The 23175-nt window shown below is 34.0% G+C and overlaps 1 protein-coding gene across 15 annotated transcripts in view; it reads left to right on the forward strand.

Annotated features, from left to right (window-relative positions):
* Positions 1-19266: 19266 nt before the first annotated feature.
* Positions 19267-23175, forward strand: part of Ca-alpha1D (Ca[2+]-channel protein alpha[[1]] subunit D) — a 30698-nt gene continuing 26789 nt past the window's right edge. For 5 of the 15 annotated variants that reach the window (XM_089466215.1, XM_089466217.1, XM_089466218.1 and 2 more), the window contains exons 1-2: positions 19275-19448; positions 20328-20984. In XM_089466215.1, coding sequence (XP_089322341.1) covers positions 20975-20984 — 10 coding nt within the window. In that variant the 5' untranslated portion in view covers positions 19275-19448; positions 20328-20974. Of the gene's footprint in view, positions 19449-20327; positions 20985-23175 lie in introns of all 15 variants that reach the window. The other 10 variants (XM_089466220.1, XM_089466221.1, XM_089466222.1 and 7 more) reach the window with 5 other exon arrangements.

The following is a 23175-nucleotide window of genomic DNA, read 5'->3' on the forward strand; positions in this document are numbered from 1 at the left end:
GCAGATTTTTAGCGAAAAAATCTATCATTCTTTGATTGTTTTATTTTTAGCTTACGATACATACGAATATTTCAATAAAATAGTTTATTTATATGAATGTTTCTGTTCATATGGAAAATATAATAAATATTGTGTTAGGGTGTTGTTTGCCCTCTACTAATTATAGTTATACTAAAATATAAATTTTGTATATAATAATTTGGGAAATAATATATATAACAACTTTTATAACAAGGCTCATGGACACGTGCACTATAAATCTACTTCTCAAATATTACATCTCTACAGTTCCTAATAAACTGCAACTTACTTTTTTTTAGTATTTTCAAGCTGAAAGAACTTTTGCAGCGCAAATGATGCGGACAAAAAAATAAACAGAAACAAAAACATTCCAGCATAAAACTTGAAGGCGTCACAACTTACGCGAATTTCACGCGAGTTCAGCAATGCCACGCCCACTCCTACCGCAAAAGTTTCGTGTCTAAACAGCAGAAAGGCAACGCCGTCCAAAAAAAAAATATATCCCGAAAACAACGAGGGCGTGACAACGGCGAAGAGCAGAAGAAAATAAAGAACAAACTCAAACAAGTCTCGAGTTGAAATTTTATTCTCTGTGCGACATGAAAACCTATTAAAAAATTGTGGTCTCATTTCTTGAGGTGCACCGGAATGGGCGGAGCACGTTTTTTACGAGTGCACTGACCCGAAAGCGAAAGTTACACAATTGGCATAAACAAACGGAAGTATGCTCAACAAGATGACGTCTAGGAAATTCAATTTTGATATATGACAAGGTCGAGGATCTGAAAAGTTAAAATACTAATGAATATAGAATGTGCGTAAAGCGAAAAGTTTAAATGATAATAAAGAAATATGTGTATAAAATGAAAGAAATTTATGTGGCAGAAGTGTCCATCACGGTATGTCTATAGCGACAAATAGAGAAAGAAAGTATATGTGTGTGAGAGAGAGAGAAAGAGATAATATGAGGGATAAATAACAAATAAAAAGAAAGTTAGATAAATAAATAAAAGACGACAGACGCGGTGAGAGAGAAAGAAAGAAGGAATGAGTGAGAGATAGAGTGAATAAGGCAGAGGGAGCTTGAGAGTGAAAGAGAGAGATAAAGAGATAAAGTTAGGGAGAGATTGAGAGAACGAGATATTTAGAGTGAGAGAGGGAGAGGCAGGAAGAGATTGAGAGAAAAAAATTTAAAGATCTAGAGAAAGTGAGAGTGATAGGGAGTAAGAGAGTACATAGAAGAAGAAAAGAAGCGTGCGAGAGACAGAAATAGATGGCATCACGGAAAAAGAAGAAGTAGAGATAAAATAAGCATGCATGGCAATAAATACTACAATTATAATGTAGGGATAATATTAGAGTAGGCCCCATGTTAAGAGCACACTTCTTATTGCACTCCAATGGGTATGAGAGTGAGACAAACATGGCTGTGGCTGAACTTGATCTCGGGTGTTGCTGGGAGAGAATGAGATAGCAGGTAGACCTCTTGTCGAAAAGAAATTGTGAGTTGATGTAATAATAAGCGGGTAAGTGAAGTACATCAGAAGTACTGGGAGCTATAGAGCATATCTATACAGGGGTATAAATATGGAAAATCGTCAGAGCAACCTTCAAGATATTTGACTTCTTAGATTACACAAACAAATTGCAATTTAAATTTTAAAGATTCATAAATTTACTTATTCAAGAATCTAAGATGTGTGTGTGTGTGTGTGTGTGTGAATGTGAATGATTGAATGTGTGGGAGTGTCCGTGTGTGTGTTAATTAAAACCGAATGCGGCTTTTAATTGAAATTAACCTGGCGATGGATGCGATTGCAATGCGCATTTGTCTGACAAATGTGTATGCGGTTCAAAATGCAACACATAAATCACAAAATGGCGGTAATAATCAGACAATGCGCACAGACACAATGACACATAGAATCGTGTGCATAAAGTGTGTGTAATGTGTGCTTGCGTGTGTGCTTGGATTTCAATCTCTCAAGCCAATTGACAATTGCCACAATTCAATTGAAAATCTGCGCGATTTCCGTTAACGAGAGTTGAAAAGGCGCCCGGCAACAAAACGCATAAATAACTTGGCATAAATACTTAAAATTTATGCTGTGAGTACACACACACACGCACCCACACACACACACACACACACAGACACTGCCATACTCCCACACAAATTGCACACAATTACAAAATGCAATGGAAATTGATTTATCACGCAGACAACATTTACGGTCACGCATCCAACATAAATTTTCATTCGCTGTCTTTTTGGGGGGGGGGGGGGGGGCAGAGCCGAAAATCTTTGTTGTTGTTGTTGCTGTTGTGAAATTGTTTTGTGCCGAGCATTAAATGGCAATTTCATATAGAAACCTTGCTCTATATATATAAATAAATGTATATATGGCAGCTACTATATGGCCCTTACACTGCGAGAAAACAAAAAATAGACAGTTGTCTGTGCGTAACCCCAAATTAAATAACAATAAAATTTATAAAATATATTTTTCGAGTAATTTGCGGTCAAGCACGGCAGCAATTAAAGTCACATTAATTGTTTGCTACACATTTTTTGCGTGACATTTAGCCAAGTATTTAGCAAATTTTGTGGCGAGCACATTTTAAATTTATTATAATTAAAATATAATATTAAATAAATTTAGTGTTTGTAAGCGACTTTTGGGTTTTTCTCTTTTTTTTTTGGGTTTTGCTAATTGCTTCAGTTGCGGTAATAAATACTACATTTAAATACAATCAACAATTTCCATTTAGTTTATTAGCATTTTTAGTATATTTTGGAATATGAAGTGTGAATATATGAATTAAATAATTAAAATAAAGAAATAAATTATTTTAGGCTAAATAAAATATACAAAATTAATTTTTTTGTAATTTTTATATTTATTAAAAAGTCTACCAACTTCCTGATAATTGAAATTAAAGTTTCTTATAATTCATATGCTAGCATACGATTAATCTGATCAAGTATGGAATTTTAAAAAGTAATAATTAAGACTAATTTATCATAATAAATGAAATTAAAATTATTTAATATTTTTCAAAGAGGTAAGGCTCGCAGTTTTATTGCGTCTATGTTATATGGAAAATAATTTTAAAGATAACATATATTCTACACTGCGAACATAGAATATAATGAGCATATGAATATATATTCCACCCAAGCCAAAAATATAATTTTCCTTATAATATTTAAATATTCGCCTAATAGGACTAGCCTTTTCATTTCATTTAATGCATTTTATCTTTAGCATATTTCACATATTTAGCATTTAGCTTATCATACATATTTTAAGATTTCAAATTTTTTCTTGGTTCTATTATATGTAAATATTTTTAGTTTATTTTAGCTTCAGTTTATTTAAATTTATATAAAAATATTTAAAATAGTCAAGAGTTTTTACAATTTTGCTTACATTTTGCATATTTAATTTTTTTTAGAGAAATGTGAACCTTTTCAGGTACTAGTTTCAAAGCTTAAAGTCCCGCACAATTTAGGCGTGGACCCCACTTAAAGTTTACGCTTCATTACAGCTCGTTGACTCCTGCTGCAGTTGATTTTCGCAAGTCAATTTGAAAAGTGAGTACAAACATTTTGACTGTCGCTCAAACCTGTCGCAGCAACAACAACAACAACAGTAACAGCGCAGGTGAGAGAGAGAGACCCTCAATTGCGCACATTACATGCGAGATTTACATGCCAAAAATTCATTAGCACTTAAACAATGACAATTTATGTAATACATATATAAAGGCACGTCGTTTATTGTTTCCGAAGGGAGAAGGCCGACTCAACTAGGCCTCAATGAAGTTTGCATATATGTATGCATGAGTGCATGCATATGTATGCTTGTAAGACCTGTGTGTGTGTCTGGTAAATCTAGACGGATATTAGATTACATTCTGTTCATAATTATTGCATCCTGAGGTAACAATGCGCATTGCATTATGCATTTTAGATGGCCAAAACTGTGAGAATTCAATTTGAAGCAGTTGAATGATTCATTGTAAGATTCATACACACCAGTTCGCTCATTCATTTATGCAGCTGCTTGTGTTTACATTGCTGACATTCTCCACATTGGTATTGCTGCCTGAGGTATGAATACGCATTGTAATGTGCCAGACGAACAGAAGAATTCAATTTGAATGAATTAAATGATTTGAGCAAGTCATTAAACTCTTTCAGTGATTCATTCATTCATTCATTCGGTTATTCACTCACTTCTTGCTGTGTGCTCATTGTCTGCGTTTAATTCGTTTTTAAATGACTCTGTCGCAGTGTCGCCTCGCCGCATAAATCAGTGTGCCAGATATTAAGTATACGCCGTGCGGCACAAGGCTTGCTTTCGACACTTTTCCATTTTCAAATGTCTCCCAAGACGCCACTAAACAAATTAGCGTTAATTTAATGACAGACATTCGCCCATTTTGCGACAAACATGCAATTTATTGGCTTCCTCGAAAGAGAACCAGGAAAGAGAATTCTGTTGAAACGTTTTCTAGCCCTCCGAGCGAGCGAGCATTGTGAATTGTGAACTCTGTTCGTTTTGTTTGGGCTGTCCATAAATTTTATTAGGCTTCCAGATGTGCGGGCGGGCAATGTCAGCAGCAACTGTTGCACAGGCGTGGCTAAGCGACTGAACGAATAAATGAATGACTGAATGAGTATATTAGCCAACCCCTAGTGAATAAGGCCACCGATCAACGAGATTGTGTGCGTTGAGCTGCTGCGCTCCCTTTGCCTTAAAGAGATTCCCACTTGGGTAAATTTAACAAAAGTTGTAGAATACAAAGATATGTATTTATAATATAGGATAGCCCAATAGAACTATTTTATAAATATTTTATATTATATATACTGATATAGACTGTAATATAATATTTTAATATATTACTTTACAAGCTATAGTTATACATATGTATTTACCCACATGTCATGGAAGTCGATTGGCTCACGTGACTTTAGAGCAATTTGTATCCGAATGTAGCATCATGTGGCAGTTGCACAGCTCCATTGCAACTGAATAATAAATCTTACTCACTCTCTCTCTCTCTCTCTCTCTCTCTCTCTCTCTCTCTATCTCACTCTCTCTCGCTCTCACACAGCTTGCACTCCCACTCTCGCTCACCTTTTAGAGCAGGTCATGCACCAGACAGCCAACAACCTGCCAGACTGGCTGAATTTTCGATGCTGCTCTACTTAGGAATCGTGACTGGTCTACAATAGCTTTTACAATTTACATGCATATTTTCAACTTTGGTTGAGCTGCCAGAAAATTTAATCATACCAACGAAAAAAAAAAAATTGCTAACACGGAGAAAATATGAAAATTGAAATGCAGGCAACAGCGAAGACGCTACTTTGCCAAAACTATTCAACAACTTCCAATGTCGAGAAATTATTAACAACAGCAACAACACAATGGAGGGGAAAAGAGAAGTTTAAAGATGCAATTACCCGACTGATTGATACACTGTTGAACTTGAGTTGTACAAATGAAATCGCTTACTATTTACTGAATAACGTTATTATTGAATTGAAACTCAAGCCATTTGTAGATTCTGATATATATAAATTTGTATATCAGAGAGAGTGAGAAAGAGAGAGAGACAGAGAGAGAGAAAAAAAAACATTTGCTTGAACAGGTCTCTCAGAAAAGTATTGTAAATTAAATTAAATGAATTTATTAAAATTCATAAGTAATATTTATGACAGTTGGCCTAGGTATACCTCATATTTGGCACATAGTGCTCCACTTCTATTAAAACTAATTTCCCGATTTCCATGTCCAACCGTCATGCAAACCCAACCTGTATATTTTAACTTTATAAATCAAGTTAAAGACAATTAAAAAATTTAAAATTGAGAAGATTAAAAAACAAAAAATTAAATTTCAGTATGTAATACCACAACAAATATACCCCAAGTAAATGCAAAACAGGGTATTAAAAAAATGAGCAAGAAAAATAATTTGAACCAAGAAAATGCATCGAAGTTTTTGAAAGCATTTTTCGCACAGGTGTGCACAAATTCTCGCACCTTTTTGCGGGCTGGCTCTCAGCTCTCAGCTCTCCGCCCGCAATGCGCTGTAGTGTTTCGGCCTGTTGGGCTACAGGTCCTGGAGCCAGCTGACTGTCAAGCATGCTCTACAAATTTCTATTTGTTGGGCTGCTGTACATAAGTTCAGCTGGTCTCCTTACCCGCATTCCCCCACCCCATTCCCCTCTTTCAGTGCAAGGTGCATTGCTTCGGCAGCTCCTTTTTCATACCTTTTGGCAAAGTGCAAACTTTTGCATACAACTAATGTGCACTTCCGCTTTGCACGCCATTTTGTTTTCTTGCAAAACTTGTGCTAAAAATGCGATGTTCTTCGATATTATTTTCTGTGCTTCGAAATTTCCAATGGGTCGCATTGAGGAACTACCAAGAACTGAGCTCTTACGGGTGGTCGCTGAGCTATGCGCATTGTGTATTGTAAAAGTTTTGCCCTTTTTTTTTTTATTTGGAAAAATAATAACAATAAAAACATAATACATAAATTTTTAACAGAAGGCGACCTTTAAGGCTGTTATACTATTTTCAATAAATTCATTTTATGTCATTTATTACTACAATATTGCAAGTAATTTTAATTAGTAAGTAATCTGGCTGTCTCCCCGTCTATCTAATAGTCTGTCTCTCCATCTGTCTCTGTCTGTATCTCTGTCTGTCTGCCCAGCAACAGCAAGGAACGAATAAGAACTACAGAAGATCATTAATGATTTTTATATTTACATATTATTCATTCATTTGGTATTAGTATTTGAGTAAAACGAAGCTAGAATACCTAAAGCAGCAGAGAGTGTTCCCCCACTTGAAGATCGACTGCAACAATCCTGACGCCTCGTTCAACAATCGAGAGCGACTTACTGTTCGAGTGAAAGTCACCCTATATAAAGAGCAGCAGCTGTAGCACTTCTTCAGTCAGTGGGGATCAGTCGTGCAGTACAATAAAGTGTTGTGAATTCTATATCGGTCAGCTGAGCATTAAAGTTTTGGAGAACATACTGAGAGGAAATATTTAGACGAAATACCTAACGGAAATACTGAGAAAAAGTAATACTGAGATGAAATACTTAGAGGATATACTGAGAAGAAATACTTGGAAGATATAGAATAAATATTTGGAGAAAATACTTAGAGGAAATACTAATAGAGAACCCTCAAGGTTTTCTCTTTACCAGTGACCTTGAGGCGTCAAAGATCGATGCGTTCATTCATGCGGACGGAAGGACAGACGGATGGAGAGACAGACGAACAGCTCGTCGCCCTGATCCAGAATATATATTCTTTGTGGGGTCTGCCACGCCTCCTTCTGTCTATTACATACTTTTAACAAAACTATTATACCCGGACTTCCCATAGAAAATGGATTCAGAGCAAAATTAATGTTAGCTTTCTATAAATTCATCTATCCAAACAAAATCTTAGACATAAATTCATAATAGTTCAAACTCCAATAAATGCATTCGAAATCACATTTGTGAGCCGTAACAATTACTTTATAGCCTCAATGCTTACTTATATAGCTTAACAATCATAAGCTATTGTTGCTGTTGCGGCTGCTGTTGCAGTTGTTGGATAGCACAGAGTCTTTAGTTTTGCATAGATTTATAACGGATTTAAGCGTAAGTTAAATTGCATAATCAGGCTCACAAGATGTGCTCAAAATGTGCTGACCTTTTAGCATGAATGCAACTGAAGATATTTGATGGTTCTACACTCAGCCGCAATGCGTAATTATACACATATGCACACCGACATACACACACACACGCACACATAAATCATAAGCATAATTGCAACACTCGAGCAATATATGAGCTGTTGGGCCAGACCAAGCCAACCGTTGGAAATGCTTTGGCAGCTAGTCGAGCGCTTTACCATTGCTTAATTAAGCGACGCCATGCGGCGCAAATGGCAGCGACTATGACTGCAGACACACACAGACACACACACGCACACACATAGATGTACATACATATATTCACACACATATGCACACAATCACACTCGGCCTTACAATTATTAGCTCGACTATAATAACAGTTTTTATTTCATTGCCACAAAAACAAGCAGCGTGAAATTAACACGAAGGCATCGAATGTGTCTAAAACAGTGACTGTGAAAGCTGTGACTGCGATCGTTGCCGTGACTACATTGTATGCGATAATTGAACTCAGAAAATGTAGTCACATTGTGTGTGATAATAGAACTTATTGAAGATAACATTAAATATATATTTAGAGAAAATTACAAAATAATAAAATAATAATAATACAAAAAAATACATATATTTATATATCTACATAATTAATTCAAAATGTAAAAGAAAGTGATTTCTTCTAATTTTAAGATAATATTACAAAATAAATAAAGCTTATTTCTATGCCAATAATACATTTTTAAGATCTGAGGCTTTGTCAACAAAGTTTTCTACACTCACACGATTTTAAGGCTCGACTATTAGATTGTTCCTTTTATTTTGCTCTTCTACATTTTTCCCACCATTTAATACATAAATGCTTTTCCTAAAAAATCTATTCTCGGCCTTTTCCAGTCTCTGTTTTGCCATCAAGCCTCACTTCTTGCGGTAGGCCTTGCGTCTACATTTCATATTTTGCTTTAAGCTCGACTTAGACAGGGCACTTATGCAGCAGGAGAGTGAAAAATGTTCACTGAGAGGAAAAAGTTGCCATTTTTTTTTTTTTTGTATTAAAAAATATACATTTTTTCCTTATTGCTATTTTGTATTCTTTTTCTGTAGCTCGCATCTGTCTCGGGTAGAGTTTTTTTTTTTTTTTTTTTTGTTTGCCATGTTGCAAGTCCCCTTGGACTTTTATTGACACTGATAAGTGTGCCCAGAGCACAGCAAAAGGTAAGCAAAGCTGGCAATTTAAATTGAAATTGTTTGCCGCATCGCAACAGCAGCATACACACTCACTCACACACACACCGCATAAAAGAAGAAAAAATAGTACAAAATCTAGGAAAATGCTGGAGAAAAAATCGGCAGCAGAAAAAAAAACCTGCCAGAGAAAAATTAAGTGAGACAAAGTGTTTTGTGACAATGCAGCAACAGCAACAACAACAACAACAACAACAGCAATGCAAGCCTCGACAAAACCCGTAGACCAAGCGAACGTCTAAAGTTTCGTATGGGGTACCGAAAGGGTTGCAAGTGGGGGCCCTGTGCGTGTTAATTCCCTTTGGGCAACAGTTTTATTGACTGACCGCACACGCACACACACACACACACGCAACATTGAGATCCATTCAGATGCGAATCGATGCCTTCGATATGCGTGTCCTGATTGTTTTTGTTTAACATGCAGCTGCATCTACATCCATCTGCATCCAGCAATTGAATATACCCAAACATATACTCGCAGCCAAGCTGACAGATATACATTTATCTATACATATACATACATATGTTTATCTATATATATATTGGAGCTCGCATTGAGTTGTTAACCAATTTCGGACATTCCCTGCATTTCTTCGTTGAAAATAAATGTCTACCATTTCCAGGACTTTTTTGTTTTTGGTTGTAGTGCAAAGATTTTTTCGAGAGTTCAAATTTTTTCGTTTGTAAGAATTAAACGAGATACTTGAAAGAAGTGTATCAGAGAGCTGTAAACACCATTCATGGACTTTATTCGCTATTAATACAATCGATCATTTAAGCGGATAGCATGAACAATGTATAAAATTTAACTTTTTTTCAATTTTTAAAAGAGACAGCACATGCTAAAATATAAGACGGTCTCAATATATTAATTTTCTTCTTAAAAAAAAATCCATGGATGATGGCAGATTAAGCCCAACTTGGTTTAAAAATGAAGCCATTTAATTTTAAAAAATGAATTCAATAGTTTAGTAGTAATAAAAAGTTGATTTATTTATTTTTATCAATTTGGCAATCTAATATGTAAATCAATATTCAACAGGCAAATAAATTCAAAAGCAAACAGATAGTGGAATGGCAGAAAAAATGGAATATTTATAGAAAAAAGAAAATCCATAAACATTCCCCATAAAGATAAATAAAGTAGAAAAGTCAAGCCTGATTTTATGCATTTCGATTAGCAAAGACAAAAGAACGTCAAGTCGTAATACAAACATATATCTATAAAAAAAAAAAAAATCTAAATAAAACAAACTCGTACATATTCTCTTCATATTTAATTAAAAACCATAAATACAAGCTCCACAGATATTTGACTGTTTATTTGATCGATTCGACTGCAAGACATAGCAATCTATGAAAGTTAGTGAACCCAGCGTATTGGGGCCAAAGGTTTTAATAAAATGCCTGGACATGAAGAGCTTGTGAGGCCAACAAGGCATAGCTCTCCCACTGAGCTGCCACATAGCCTTGTTTGTCTACTTTTGTGAACATGTCATAAATAAAAAGAAAATGAATCCAAAATGCAATGACTTAAACTATGGGCGGTCATAGTTCAGACAGCATCGAACAGCATTTGCCATGGGACAGAACAGACTCATATGACGAGTCTCAACCATTGGCAAAAAAAAAAAAAAAAAAAAAAAAAAATTGAAGCCAGAGCAAAACTAAAATATACCAACTGCTCATAATGAAAAAATTTTGTAAAGCCGAAGATTATGTGGGGAAAATAAACAAAACGAGAAATGTAATGCGAGTGCAATATGGATAGATAGCTACAACTAGAAAGAAAAGCGACTTATGGAATACTTATAGCAGATGAATTAATGTTAGTTTATTTATTTATTTTTATTTTATTTTATTTTTATTTTTATTTTATTATTATTTTTTTTTCTTATTTAATGTTGGAATGTATACCAAAAGTCAATACTTAATTCAGTCCAGTTGTTAAATAATTTAATGTAATTTTTTGTTAATAGTCAAATATTTTTTGTTCAATTTATAATATTTTTTTTAAGCCCACAATCATTTTTTTTTTTAACTCTCCTACTTTTTGCTATGAATAGAAATATTAAAAAATAGGAAATAAATAAAATAGACCAAATATATTTATATTTATTTATGTTATATTTTGCTTTAAACTTTGGCTATGAGCGAGCATTGGATGACTTTTCACCAACCTCAAAAAAAAATTGATGTTAATAGAGACAGTTATTAGCTATGCCAGGGACCGCATAAAAATAGTTAAAATATTTTTTGTGAAGGAAAAAGATATTATTTCATTGTAAGCGGAGTGCGTCTACGGATAATAAATTGTTATAAAATGCGTCCCTCTTTCGAGTAAGGCTAAGCTCAGTTTTGCACAGCAGGCATAAGGCGGCTGTGCCCGAATAATGTATACTCTACATTTAGTCCATCTACTATGATAAATAATTGGCTGAGAATCTTGGCAGTAGATTATATGCAGGGCCGTATGACAATACATTAGAAAGTTCCTTTAAAAGGAGCTCAAACTTAATTACAAATAATACTTATAGTAGAAGAAAATAGAATATGATATGATAAACTTGATCAACACAAAATCGCATTCCTAAGAACTAAATTTTTAACTAATATTTTTCTTAAAAAACTTGAAAACTTTATAATATCAAGAAGTTGATAAAAATTCAACGCCGTTATTATTTGCTTAAGAAACAAATATAAAGGAAATACAGTAATATATAACACATTCTAATATATATTTACGTCTTGATATTTAGCAAAGTCCTTGAAAGAAAAAGCTTTAAATATGACGTACAGAGAAATAACGTAAGGGAAAAGAGAGAGAGAGAAAGAGAAATCGGTATAGAGTCAGAGCGAAAATCACATTTTTAGCACAATTTTCAGATTGCAACACAAATTAATTTCCTTTGAGAATTGCCCCTTGCGCAAGTTTATCGAGTGTCCAGGCCAAACGGCTGCAGTCGTAGCTGCAGCAGCTGCAGCAGCTGCAGCTGGCTGGCATTGCCACAGTTGCTGCAACTGGCAGAGCTACTGCTGCAGCAACGTTTATGTATATTGTTGCAGCTAGTAGAGCAGCTCCGCTCGGTCGCCTTTCATTCGATAGCCGAGTCGGAGAGGTTTCAACCATGTCAGTGCTTGACTTCATACATTTTGGAAAAATTACGAACTTTAACATGCTGTTGGACTTGCCTGCAACTTATAATGATCTCCGTGAGGACTTGAGCTGTTTGAGTGTGTCTGTTAGTTAGGTTATTTAAATGCAATTAGTTTGGCCATTGCAGGCAAATAAAAACTCGTGAATATCTGCGTGTGTGCAAAAGTTGTAATTAATTATGTAGTTAACAACGCGCATACGCAGCGTGGTACCAAGCAAGTTAATGCTGAAATTACGCTGCACCGGCATTCACTCTAAATGCCTTTCAGCATTTTCAAAACATATTCTGAATATACAAATTACGCTTTATTTATGCATTACCTTTTTAATACACTTTCCATGCGGCAGGCAGTCTGCTTAGGGTATGCCAGTTGAGTTAACTTTGGAAAGGAAGATGAGAAAAATTAGCTGAAAGTAAAGTAAAGAGATTCTATATTCCAAATTGCATAAATAAAAAATTATTATATAAACTGTAAACTTTAAACAAAGTAATAAATCATCATATTAATAATACTAATAAATAAAAGTATTGATAATAATTAATTATAATAAAAATGTTGATCAGGCAATATTAACATACTGAAGCCACATGGCTGTTAATATTTGATCGAAAATTGATTTAGCTCATTCAGTCAAAGCCCAAAGCTTGACAAAAACTTCTTCTAATATGATGGAATATATAGCAAAAGCTATAGATTTTTCCAGGACTCAGTTGCGCTGATAGGGATCTCCCTTTGGATCAACATTGTCTTTAATGTTCTTCATTGATTTTATTTGTAATGCTCAATCATGAATCTGGAAGTTGCGACTATGCTCAGCAAACGTCGTGGGCGTCATAACAAATTAGAAAATTTATTTGAGGACGAAAAGCGTTATTAAATTCTAAGAAGAATGTTCCTGGTTGATAAGAAATTTAAATAAGAGGCTTCGCTTTTCGGAGCAACAAGCAGTTAGGCAGCTCAAACAGCAAACATCAATTAAACAAGGCGGTACTGAGAAGCTTGATTACCTTCTTAAGGTCATTTTAAGGCTATGTCATTGATTTAATCAACAGTTATTGCTATGCATTACTGAGTCTTCTTTTAGTCTATGATAATATAGACGTATATAATAATATAATAAGCAAATTTGAAGAGATATATAGTGAAAGGGACGCAAGGAGAAGCTAGACAGTTACCGCGCATCCATGTATTTATCAGTATAACCCTTTAGATGGTAAGAGAGAGAGAGAGAGAGAGAGATAGAGAGAGAGAGATAGAGAGAGAGATAGAGAGAGATAGAGAGTGAGAGATAGAGAGAGATAGAGAGAGAGATAGAGAGAGATAGAGAGAGAGATAGAGAGAGAGAGAGAGAGAGAAAGAGAGGGAAAGATTGAAAGACATAAAGAGAATGAGAGAGAGAGAGAAAGAGAGAGATGGAAAGATTGAAAGACATAGAGAGAATGAGAGAGAGAGAGAGAGAGAAAATAAAAGCATATAAAACCTTTATTCAACAATACAAAAAAAAGAAAAAATTAAAAAAAAAATAAAATTGATAAAATAAAAATAATCTAATATATAAATAATAATATTTATTTAATTATATATATAATTTATAATTAAATAATCCAATATATATTTTTTAATTATATCACCGATGATGAAAGGCCTTCTAGGCCTTTAACTGCAGCTAATCAGCAAATCAGAGAGCAACACAATAAATGATAATCTATTATTCAAGCCATACTTAACTATTCTCTATTTAACTCTCAGAAGTATACACTATATATATCATGTATATATTGTAACAATTAGCAAAGAGTATTCACATTTCGTTGTATCTGATTTGAGAGTTCATCTTTATGCTTGTTTTTTGTTGTATCATTAACATGTGCATAATTATATGCAACCAGATGCCAAGTGGCTTGTCGGCGGCACAAAGACAATCTGTGAGTCGTTTCCTGTTGGCCCCATTTATTGTTGTTGTTTGTTCGTTTGTTTGTTTGCCTGCCTGCCTGCTTGCTTGTTGTTGTTGCTGTTGCCTGGTGCTGCTTACAAGTTCAACTCCTGTAAATATGCTCCACATACACACACACACACACACATACAGAGTGGGAGAGACAGTCTCGCAGAGCGACAGACAAAAGTTGGTCTGGCTTTGGGTCGGCATTCTACCGACAAAATCATACATAAATATTGTTTTTATATGTTTATGTGAGCTCTCTCTCGCACTCCCTCTCCCTCCCTCCCTCTTTGTCACTCTGTATGTGTGACTGTGTTTGTGGGTATTGCCATTTAGATTTTGCTGCGCTGTTGTTGTTTTAGTTGGTAATTATGAAAGTTTTTTGTGCATGCTACACAGATTTAAACAGGCAGCCCCCAGGCAATCGGAAGACAGGTATATGAAAATATGATTATTATTATAGTCGCCCAAAAAACATATGCACATATATACAAATATACACATATGTATATATACATATGTATGTATATGTGTGGCTGTTCATTAAATTAATTAACCTCAGGTAGCGGCCCAAAGACTTTACTTAATATATTAATGGTGCTTAATATCAATGTAAGCTAGTTAAGTCTATTAATTATTTAATAATGTAATAGCTTAATAGTATCATAGCCCTTTGCAATGGAAAGGCTAAAAATTAAGGGATAGGTTAGGTTCCTATTAAAAAAGCTTAGCGAACGAAAAGCTTTTAAGGCGTCCCATAGGGTTGGTGTTCTGTTATGTGCTAAAAACTTGCTCTGCTTTGTGCTTTCGAAAGCTAAAGCCAAAACGAGAGCGAGAGGGATATACTCTTTTTTGCACTAGATATAAAACTTATTTCATTTACTTGGCTACGATTTTTGTTACCATAAATGAATATTTATATAAACCCATACAGATTAGGTTGGGATTATAAATGTTTTATAAAAGAAAATTTTGGCTAAAAAAAAAAAATAAATAAATAAATAAAGTGAATGTAGAAGAAGAAATCAAAAAAGTATAGAGAGAAAATGAGAATGGAATATATTTTAATAATATATAATAAATATATACAATAAATACAAATATACAATAAAAATGTCGATAAAGTAGAAACAGAAAGCACATTAAGCAATATAATGAGAATGAGTTCGAGAGAGAAAGATAGAGAGAGACATACACTGAAAAAGCGTTAGCTGAGTGAAAAGCGTTAGCTGAATGATTTATTGGCATGAGCTAAGCTGGTCGACTTATCTAGATATTCGCTAAAATATAAATATTAGATTGAATTCCACTCAAGGGAGTCAAGGAAGACAGAAACACGAAAAGACAGAGGAATAAAAAAAGTGAGAAAGAATGAGAGATTGGTGAAGAGGTGGTAAGTGAGGAAAACAAAAAGATCGATAGTCATTCAAGGACATTTCGACAAACTACTCAGCTTACATATCTATAATGTCCTTCATAAAGAACAAATAATATTTAATGCTTTATTGAAAATGAAGAACTTTTACAACTTCTTCATAAAAATTGATTTGATAAATCACCTAAATAATACCGATTTTCAGCATATACCAAATAATTACTAAAAGAGGAGCAACGAAAAGATCTCGCCCCATCAACTGACAGTTCTCGGCTGATCGTTGGCGTTATTTGGTCTGTTGGCTCGGCGCATTCGCGTTCTCCCAACCGCCGCGCAACGCGCCCGTGTGTGTGTTCAGATTTATTTTTAAGCTACACACACAAAAAGTATATGCTCTGTGCGGGTGAAGTGAAAAGAAGGAAAGAAAAATAGCAAAAATTATACATTATTAAGTTAAACGGGATTTTCCGAACCAACAAAATTGAGTCACATTTTGGTAAATCAATTTCAAATTCAATTTCAACTGAGCAATACTATAAAATCGATCCAAAAAGTTTCAAGTGTTTCATAAAGCAGTGATCTATATGTATATATAGATGTAATATATTTATACTAAGCATATGCAGTGCGCTGTCATAATCACATATATAAAATATTTTGGCAAGCATTAAAAATAATTCAATAATTATTCATATTTTGTGGTTTTGTTCAAATTGCAACACAATTGTTAATTTATAATATTACAGTGAAGAAAAATCAATTTCTTAGCTAGCGAAAAATCAAAAAGAAATCATCAGTTCACATAAAAATAAAAAATTAAAAAAAAATACAAAATACAAAATAAAGAAGAATACGTAGAGTTAAAAATATCAACGCCACGTATGCTGTGTGCTGGCCCATGCCTTTGGCTCGGATTTGTATTTGGACGGACAGCCGAATAAATTCTTTTGTTGTTATTGCTGCCACGAGGGAGTGAATTGATATCGTGTAAGTAAAATGTAGAACATGCGAACAGCTATTTACATTATATGTATCTATTATATATTTAATGTACTTATTTGGAATGCAGCATCTGTTTGGTCTCACCGAATATTCGAATATCTTGTTTAGCGCTTGCAATGCATTTATGAATTTTCGGTTCAATAATTCTTAATAGTTTTAGTTGTCGTTGTTGTTGTTGTTGTTGTTATGCTTGTTGGCCTAAAGGCAATTCAATTAAGCTAAATTTAATTTCATTGCCTGCTGGCTACTGAGAATCGGGGCCAACAACAATAACAACAATGGCAACAACAAGACGATCGCATCGACAGATCCAACTACGTGTGCTTGATCTAAATATAGAAGTGCGGGCAAGGAGAGCAGCAAGCAGCATCATGCCCAAGCAAACTAAATGAATTACCCCACTAACGCCGGCCCCAACCGTTCCCATATACTCCCCCCTTCCCACCCATCAGCCACCACACCTCTTTGCGTCCCCTGCCTGTCATTTGCTGGCAGCTCACAGGCGTTTTTCTGTTGTTTTCAATAATATTTAGCAACACATTTTTCATTCAAACAAGCGAAGCGTCGCACACACAATAGCCACAGTTTCTTCGATACAGTTACTAAGCCAAAAATGCCGCTAAATCAAATTCTTTTTGCTATATGGCCGCATAAAATTTGATATACAATTAAATTATTATTATTATTTGGCTATAGCTTCAAAACTGTTCAAAATCTGTGCGAATATTTTTAAAAAATATATAAGATATTAAAATGTTTTTTATTTGATGAAAGTATATATAACACATATAAGTAATAAATTTATAATATAAATATGTTTGAAATATAGTATTAATGTATTAATGTATGCAAAACAATTTTATTTTGAATAATTAAAAATGTTTAATATAATTACAAGTACAAATAGAAAAAATATATGGAACAATTAATTAAATATACATCAAATTAATTAATTTATTTAATTATTACACAGAATTAATTCTAAACAATTTAGATTAAGGCCAGAGCAACATAATATTAAGATTGATTAAAAATTTAATAAAAACATATAGGCCAATTTAAGATAATAATACATAAACTTGCAATTATATTAACGAAATTTGTTGTGGAGCCATTCTCTTTTTTTTTGTATTGGAATATTTTAAATTATTCCGCAACAGTTATAAATTTGAGAATAACCAAAACAATAATGATTAAAATTAATAATTTAATTAATAATATAAGGTAGTTTTAGTCATGTAAGTTAAATACAATATATTTCTCTAAGTTATACATATATACTTTGTCTAATTTAATTCAATTTTAGTTTTCTGACTTTACCCTAAATATATGCTGTCTACAACTAAATATATATTTCATTTTATTTACAACTAAATATACAAATGTTTAATGCTGTTTTTAGAAAACCTGCATTGAGCAGTGTTAACGGATAGAATAGCAAATACTGTGTACAAAGCCAAAAAGCAATTACACTTAAACATTCAACAGCTTGGTCTATGAAAATTTCTTAAACAAATTCGCTGACTGCTCAACAAATTGCTTACACGCTCGAACATAACGTTAAAAATATTAATGGCGAAAACTGAATTGTTTCTGCAGATTTGTTAACATTTGTTTTCCTTAATTCACACTAATAAAAAAAAGGGAGAAGAAAACTGTAGGAAGTCTGATCCGCACCTAATTTCCAGCCGGATGTGGCTCATTAGCAAATTTTGTAGAAACCGCACGATTTATTGCCAAGTGTCAAGGAAACTGCGCTGATGACTCAGCTGTGAAAGGCGAAAGGCGAAAGCTAGAAGCAAAAAGAAAAATAATCAACGAAATTTCTTTTTGAGACCCCAAAAGTGTCAAACACAATTTGACGATAGCAAGCGCTCTCTCTCTCTCTCTCTCTCTCATACTTTTTCCCTCTTAATCTCTCTCTCTCTCTCAGCAACTGTCAAAGCAACTAGCAAAGCTTGCGGCGCATGCGTCGCTCACGAACAGCTGTTCACTTCGCATTTAACAACAAATGCAAGTGCGAGCGAGAGAGTTAGATACATATATCAGAGCATTTTATTATATACGTATGTATATAAAAACTGGCATAAAAGTGTTTGAAAACGAAAATCATTCTGAAACAAACATGAATATGTGGGAGTAATATTTGGTGTGCATGTTTTTTATATTATCGCAATTTGTTTGTAAACAAAGCTCGTTGTTTTGATCGAGCATCTGAATTCTTTTGATTTTTTTGTGTTTGTTTTTTTTTTTTTTTTTTTTTTTTTTGTGTTTTTGTTATATCTTTAGAATAAAAAAAGGCCATGTGTTGAATTGAAATTGTTATGTTTCTAGTATAGATTTTATATTATCAAATGAGTTTATAAATTGCGCTGCTATGGACTGGATCAGTTAGATGAATGAAAATTAAAATTAAAATATCCAGGGTTTCGGGAATAAAACTTGTATCTTATGAAAAGAAAAATAAAAAAAAAAAACACGCCTGATTAAATTATATCTTTAGACTGTTTATACTCTTTCACCTTCATTTAAATGCCTTGAATTTAAATAAATATTTAAATATTTATGTATATATCTCTCTCTACTTTTCTATTATATATTCCATCTAAAAATAATTTCAATAGCTCGAACTCAAAGTCTGAATTCAAAACAGCTGCTCCTAAATATCCTTATCAGCTACAGCAACCCCTCAAGTGACTGCCTGAACCCAGCTGCCTAAGCCAACGGGCAATTCGACAGCAATCGATAAAGTGAAAGTTCTCGGAGCTTGCGAAAGCTCAGCTCGTTGTATATCAACACATTTTTACGGTTGCCACGTGAAAAGCTAACAAAGGCTGCACAGTGTGCTTTTGTGTGCGATTCCTTAAACGCGTTCACGTTGCTGTTGGGTTCAGTTGGCCTGCGTGGAGACCACAGAAGAAAAATAATAATACAAATACTAAACTAATAATAATACGATTCGTGACTAGATAATGCAAATGTAAAGCCCCGTTAAGAATGCTCAAAGATAAAGCCAAACTCAAGTGTTAAACGGCTGCTGTGAAGAAAGAATGAAAAAAGAAAAAAAAAAAAACGACGAACTGCGTCTGAAATTTTTCACACGTGTGTGTGTGTGTGTGCGAGTGTGTGTGTGTGTGTGTGTTGTGCATGTGCATGTTTCAGTCTGACTGTGTGTGTGCGTGTGAGTGCTTATTACATATGCCTGGGTAGGTCAATCGGTCAGCATTTGCTGTTCCAGGAAAATGCTTGCGGGCGTTGAAAACTGTGCTATGCATTTTTCCCCAGCGACTCATTAGATAAACGCGCAAATTAGTTTATAGCCGCGCGCACTTGACCCCGATACGACTAAATGCCAAACGACAAGCCACTACGCCCCCGTCGGCCGTCGGAGGCGGCATTTTAAGCAACTTGAATTTCAGTGACGAATGCCAGGACGGCTCGTGGCGGGGCGGGCGGAGTGGGCGGGGCAGTAGAGCACTGGAGTAGCTGTCATTCAATGAAAGCCAACAGAGACAATAAAAAGCCTTCGTTTGGCATTTGCCTAGAAACTTTTTGGATGGCTGCTGCAAAGCTTGACGGTGCTTTTGCTGCAAAGAGAGTGACAGCCAGAGAGCGAGAGAGAAAGAGAAGTCAGAGCGAGTGTTTGTGTGTGTGCGTGCGTGAGAGAGCCTTGTAAAGTTGATTGCCCATTTGACAGTTCAGTTTGGCCAAAAAATTGTTGCGACAACAAAGAAAATGTAAACATTGCGTATGTTTTTGTTTTGATGCGCATGCACACACACACACACACACACACACACACACACACACACACGCACACATGGACTGACTGTGTCAAGGGTTTCCATTTTATATATAGAGCGCCAATCAATGATAAGTTATCAGCCAGCATTAAAGGCAATGCCATTCGCCTGGAACTAAACAAAATTCGATAATTCTAATGAATATGCTGATAAGGCGGAACAGGCCACAGGGAAATAAATCAATAATTAAAATAAAGCATTAATCAACTGCACCGAACCCCCTCCCACAAAAATACAAAACTGATAACAGACTTCAACAAATGCCAAATTTTAAATAATTTAGTAAACAATTTAAAGCAACAACAAGAACACAAAACGTCCAAAACGCAACAAATGCACCACCGTCTAAAATAAATAATAAAAAAACATTAATAATAATAATAATAATAAATAATACATAATAATCATAATAAAAGAAGGAAATAAAGTAAATAAAACCAACGGAAAGCTGTTGCGCCGCTGAAGCATGAGTGTGAGCCAGCTACAGTGAGCGAGCACGTGAGTGAGAGAGAAAGACCAAGAGAGACAGAGAAGGAGAGAGTGAGAGAGCACACCATTTGCATGCGGGCATATGTCAATGGAAGACTGAGACTTGGCACACCTGTTGGACGGCTGTTGTTGACCGCATTTGTATAGAGTCGTTCTAGCCAGCAAAGTGAATGAAAGCAAAAATCAATTTTGTCGTGGGAAGGAAACTTCAAATATGAATACAGGTACCAAATGACATGGCTTATGCGTAATATTCACATTTCACATTTCCACTCGCCCCATCGACTATCGAATCGCCCAACACATACATCAAACTTTGTCAATTGACAATCGTTCATTAAACACAATCGAAGATTGATATGTTCGTTGAGGGCATTGAATGACGCTGATAAGCAGTTTATATGTAAACTATCTAGAAAATTCATTTCCATATTTGTTTTAAAGTAGAATAGGGTATTGATAGTTAATTATGCAAAATTAACTAATAAAGCTGATAGAAAATGTATGTAAATATACATATTTTTATAAAAATTGATAGCTTTTCAGCATAACTTTAGCGCATTATATTTATGTTCAGATTTGTTGTTTATTTGGAAGTATTTTTTTCTAAAAGACACCTGAACGATAAATCTAATAGCGAATTAAAAAGAAATTGTACAAAAAATAGAGCACAAAATAAAAATAATAAAATAGAAAACCATTTGTTTAAATAATTCATATTTTGTAAGATTCCTTAAATAATTTTTATAAAAAAACAATCAATTGAATACGTAATACTTTTTTATATTTCTTTTTTTATTTTGTCAATAATTTTTAAAATTAAATCTCTTAAAAAAAAAAAAAAAAAAAAAAAAAAAAAACAAAAAAAAAATATTGAAATAAAATATTTCTGTTACATCAAATATATAAATTGATTTTTCAATGATTTTTTTGAAACAAAATGTATATACATATATTTTCGGCTATTTTAATTTATAATTTTATTGGATTTGGCTATTAAAGTATTTATTCTTATTTTTAGTATTTTTAAAAATTTGTATTTTTTCAATATTAAAGGATTTTTTCTTAGACCTTGAAAAATTTAAAGAATAAAGTAGCCAAGCTTTGCCTCAATATAGAATATTAGTATATCTCTCTTTATAATTTTGAGTAGACAATATTGTTATATAAATAACGAATAAACCAAATGTAAAACATTTTTTATATATTTGGAATTCACTCAACGAAATGGTTGACTAGGCTTTTTTAATTGCTTCAGCAAATAAGCATATATATATTTATTTGATTTATGATCTGGCGAAGAAAACTTAAAACTAAAAACAAAAATAGCCAAGTTTATGGTCTTAAATCAAAACTATAATTTAAAGACTAGAATATAATTATAACAAGTAAGAAAGCTCTAGTCGAGACTGCTCGACTACGAGATCCCCTGAACCCTTGGAGCAATAGATATTTCAATAATTTTTCGCGTCTTTCAGCTTACACAAGAAACACGCACACACACACACACAGGCATACATACACACACACGCATACAGACACACATACACACACACACACGCATACATACACAAACGCATACACACACATACACAAACACATACACACACATACACACACAAGCACCCACGCATAAACGCATGGGCTGCAGTGTGCGCTTACTATGAGAACTTAATTGTTTAATAACTTTTTTTATGGACGTACGATCTTCATGAAACTTTCAGATTATGATTATAACATATGCATGGATATGCATGTAATTGCCAAAGCAAAAGTCTCTAGTATTTGAAATACGCTTTTTACAAAAGTGAGGGTGAGGGGGTGAATTTAACGGTGGGGGGTAAATTTTAATAAAAACCGAAATTGTATAAATTGCATATAAGCATACATTAAAAATTTGGAGACTCTAGCAATAAAGGTGTAGAAGATATAATTTTATAACTGGTTTTCGATAAGGTTTTTTATCGATAAAAAAAGATCGGGATGAGTTATCGATTTTTAATGATAAACTTGATATGCGCGCTGTAATTACGGACATTTTAAAAAAAATTTGAAGTCTCTAGCTCTTATATCTTCTGAAATCGACGCGTTCATACATACGGACAGACGGACAGACGGACAGACAGACGGACAGGGCCAAATCAACTCAGCTCGTCACCCTGATCAAGAATATATACTTTGTGGGGTCTGCCACGCCTCCTTCTCCCTGTTACATACATTTCAACAAAACCATTATACCCTGATTTCCCATTGAAAATGGGTTCAGGGTATAAAAATGATTAACGATTGCATACAGTGCACTGCAGTGACGAGCAAAACTGTAACACAAACTCAATGTTGCAACTTCAAGGGTCTGCATTTTTGCTTCTACTCTATGGATGTTTAAGATCTTTATTTTATTTTGTTAGTATGTTA

Source organism: Drosophila arizonae, chromosome 3 (genome assembly GCF_054131065.1).
Source record: "Drosophila arizonae isolate 15081-1271.41 chromosome 3, UAZ_ARI_1.0, whole genome shotgun sequence".
NCBI lineage: Eukaryota > Metazoa > Arthropoda > Insecta > Diptera > Drosophilidae > Drosophila > Drosophila arizonae.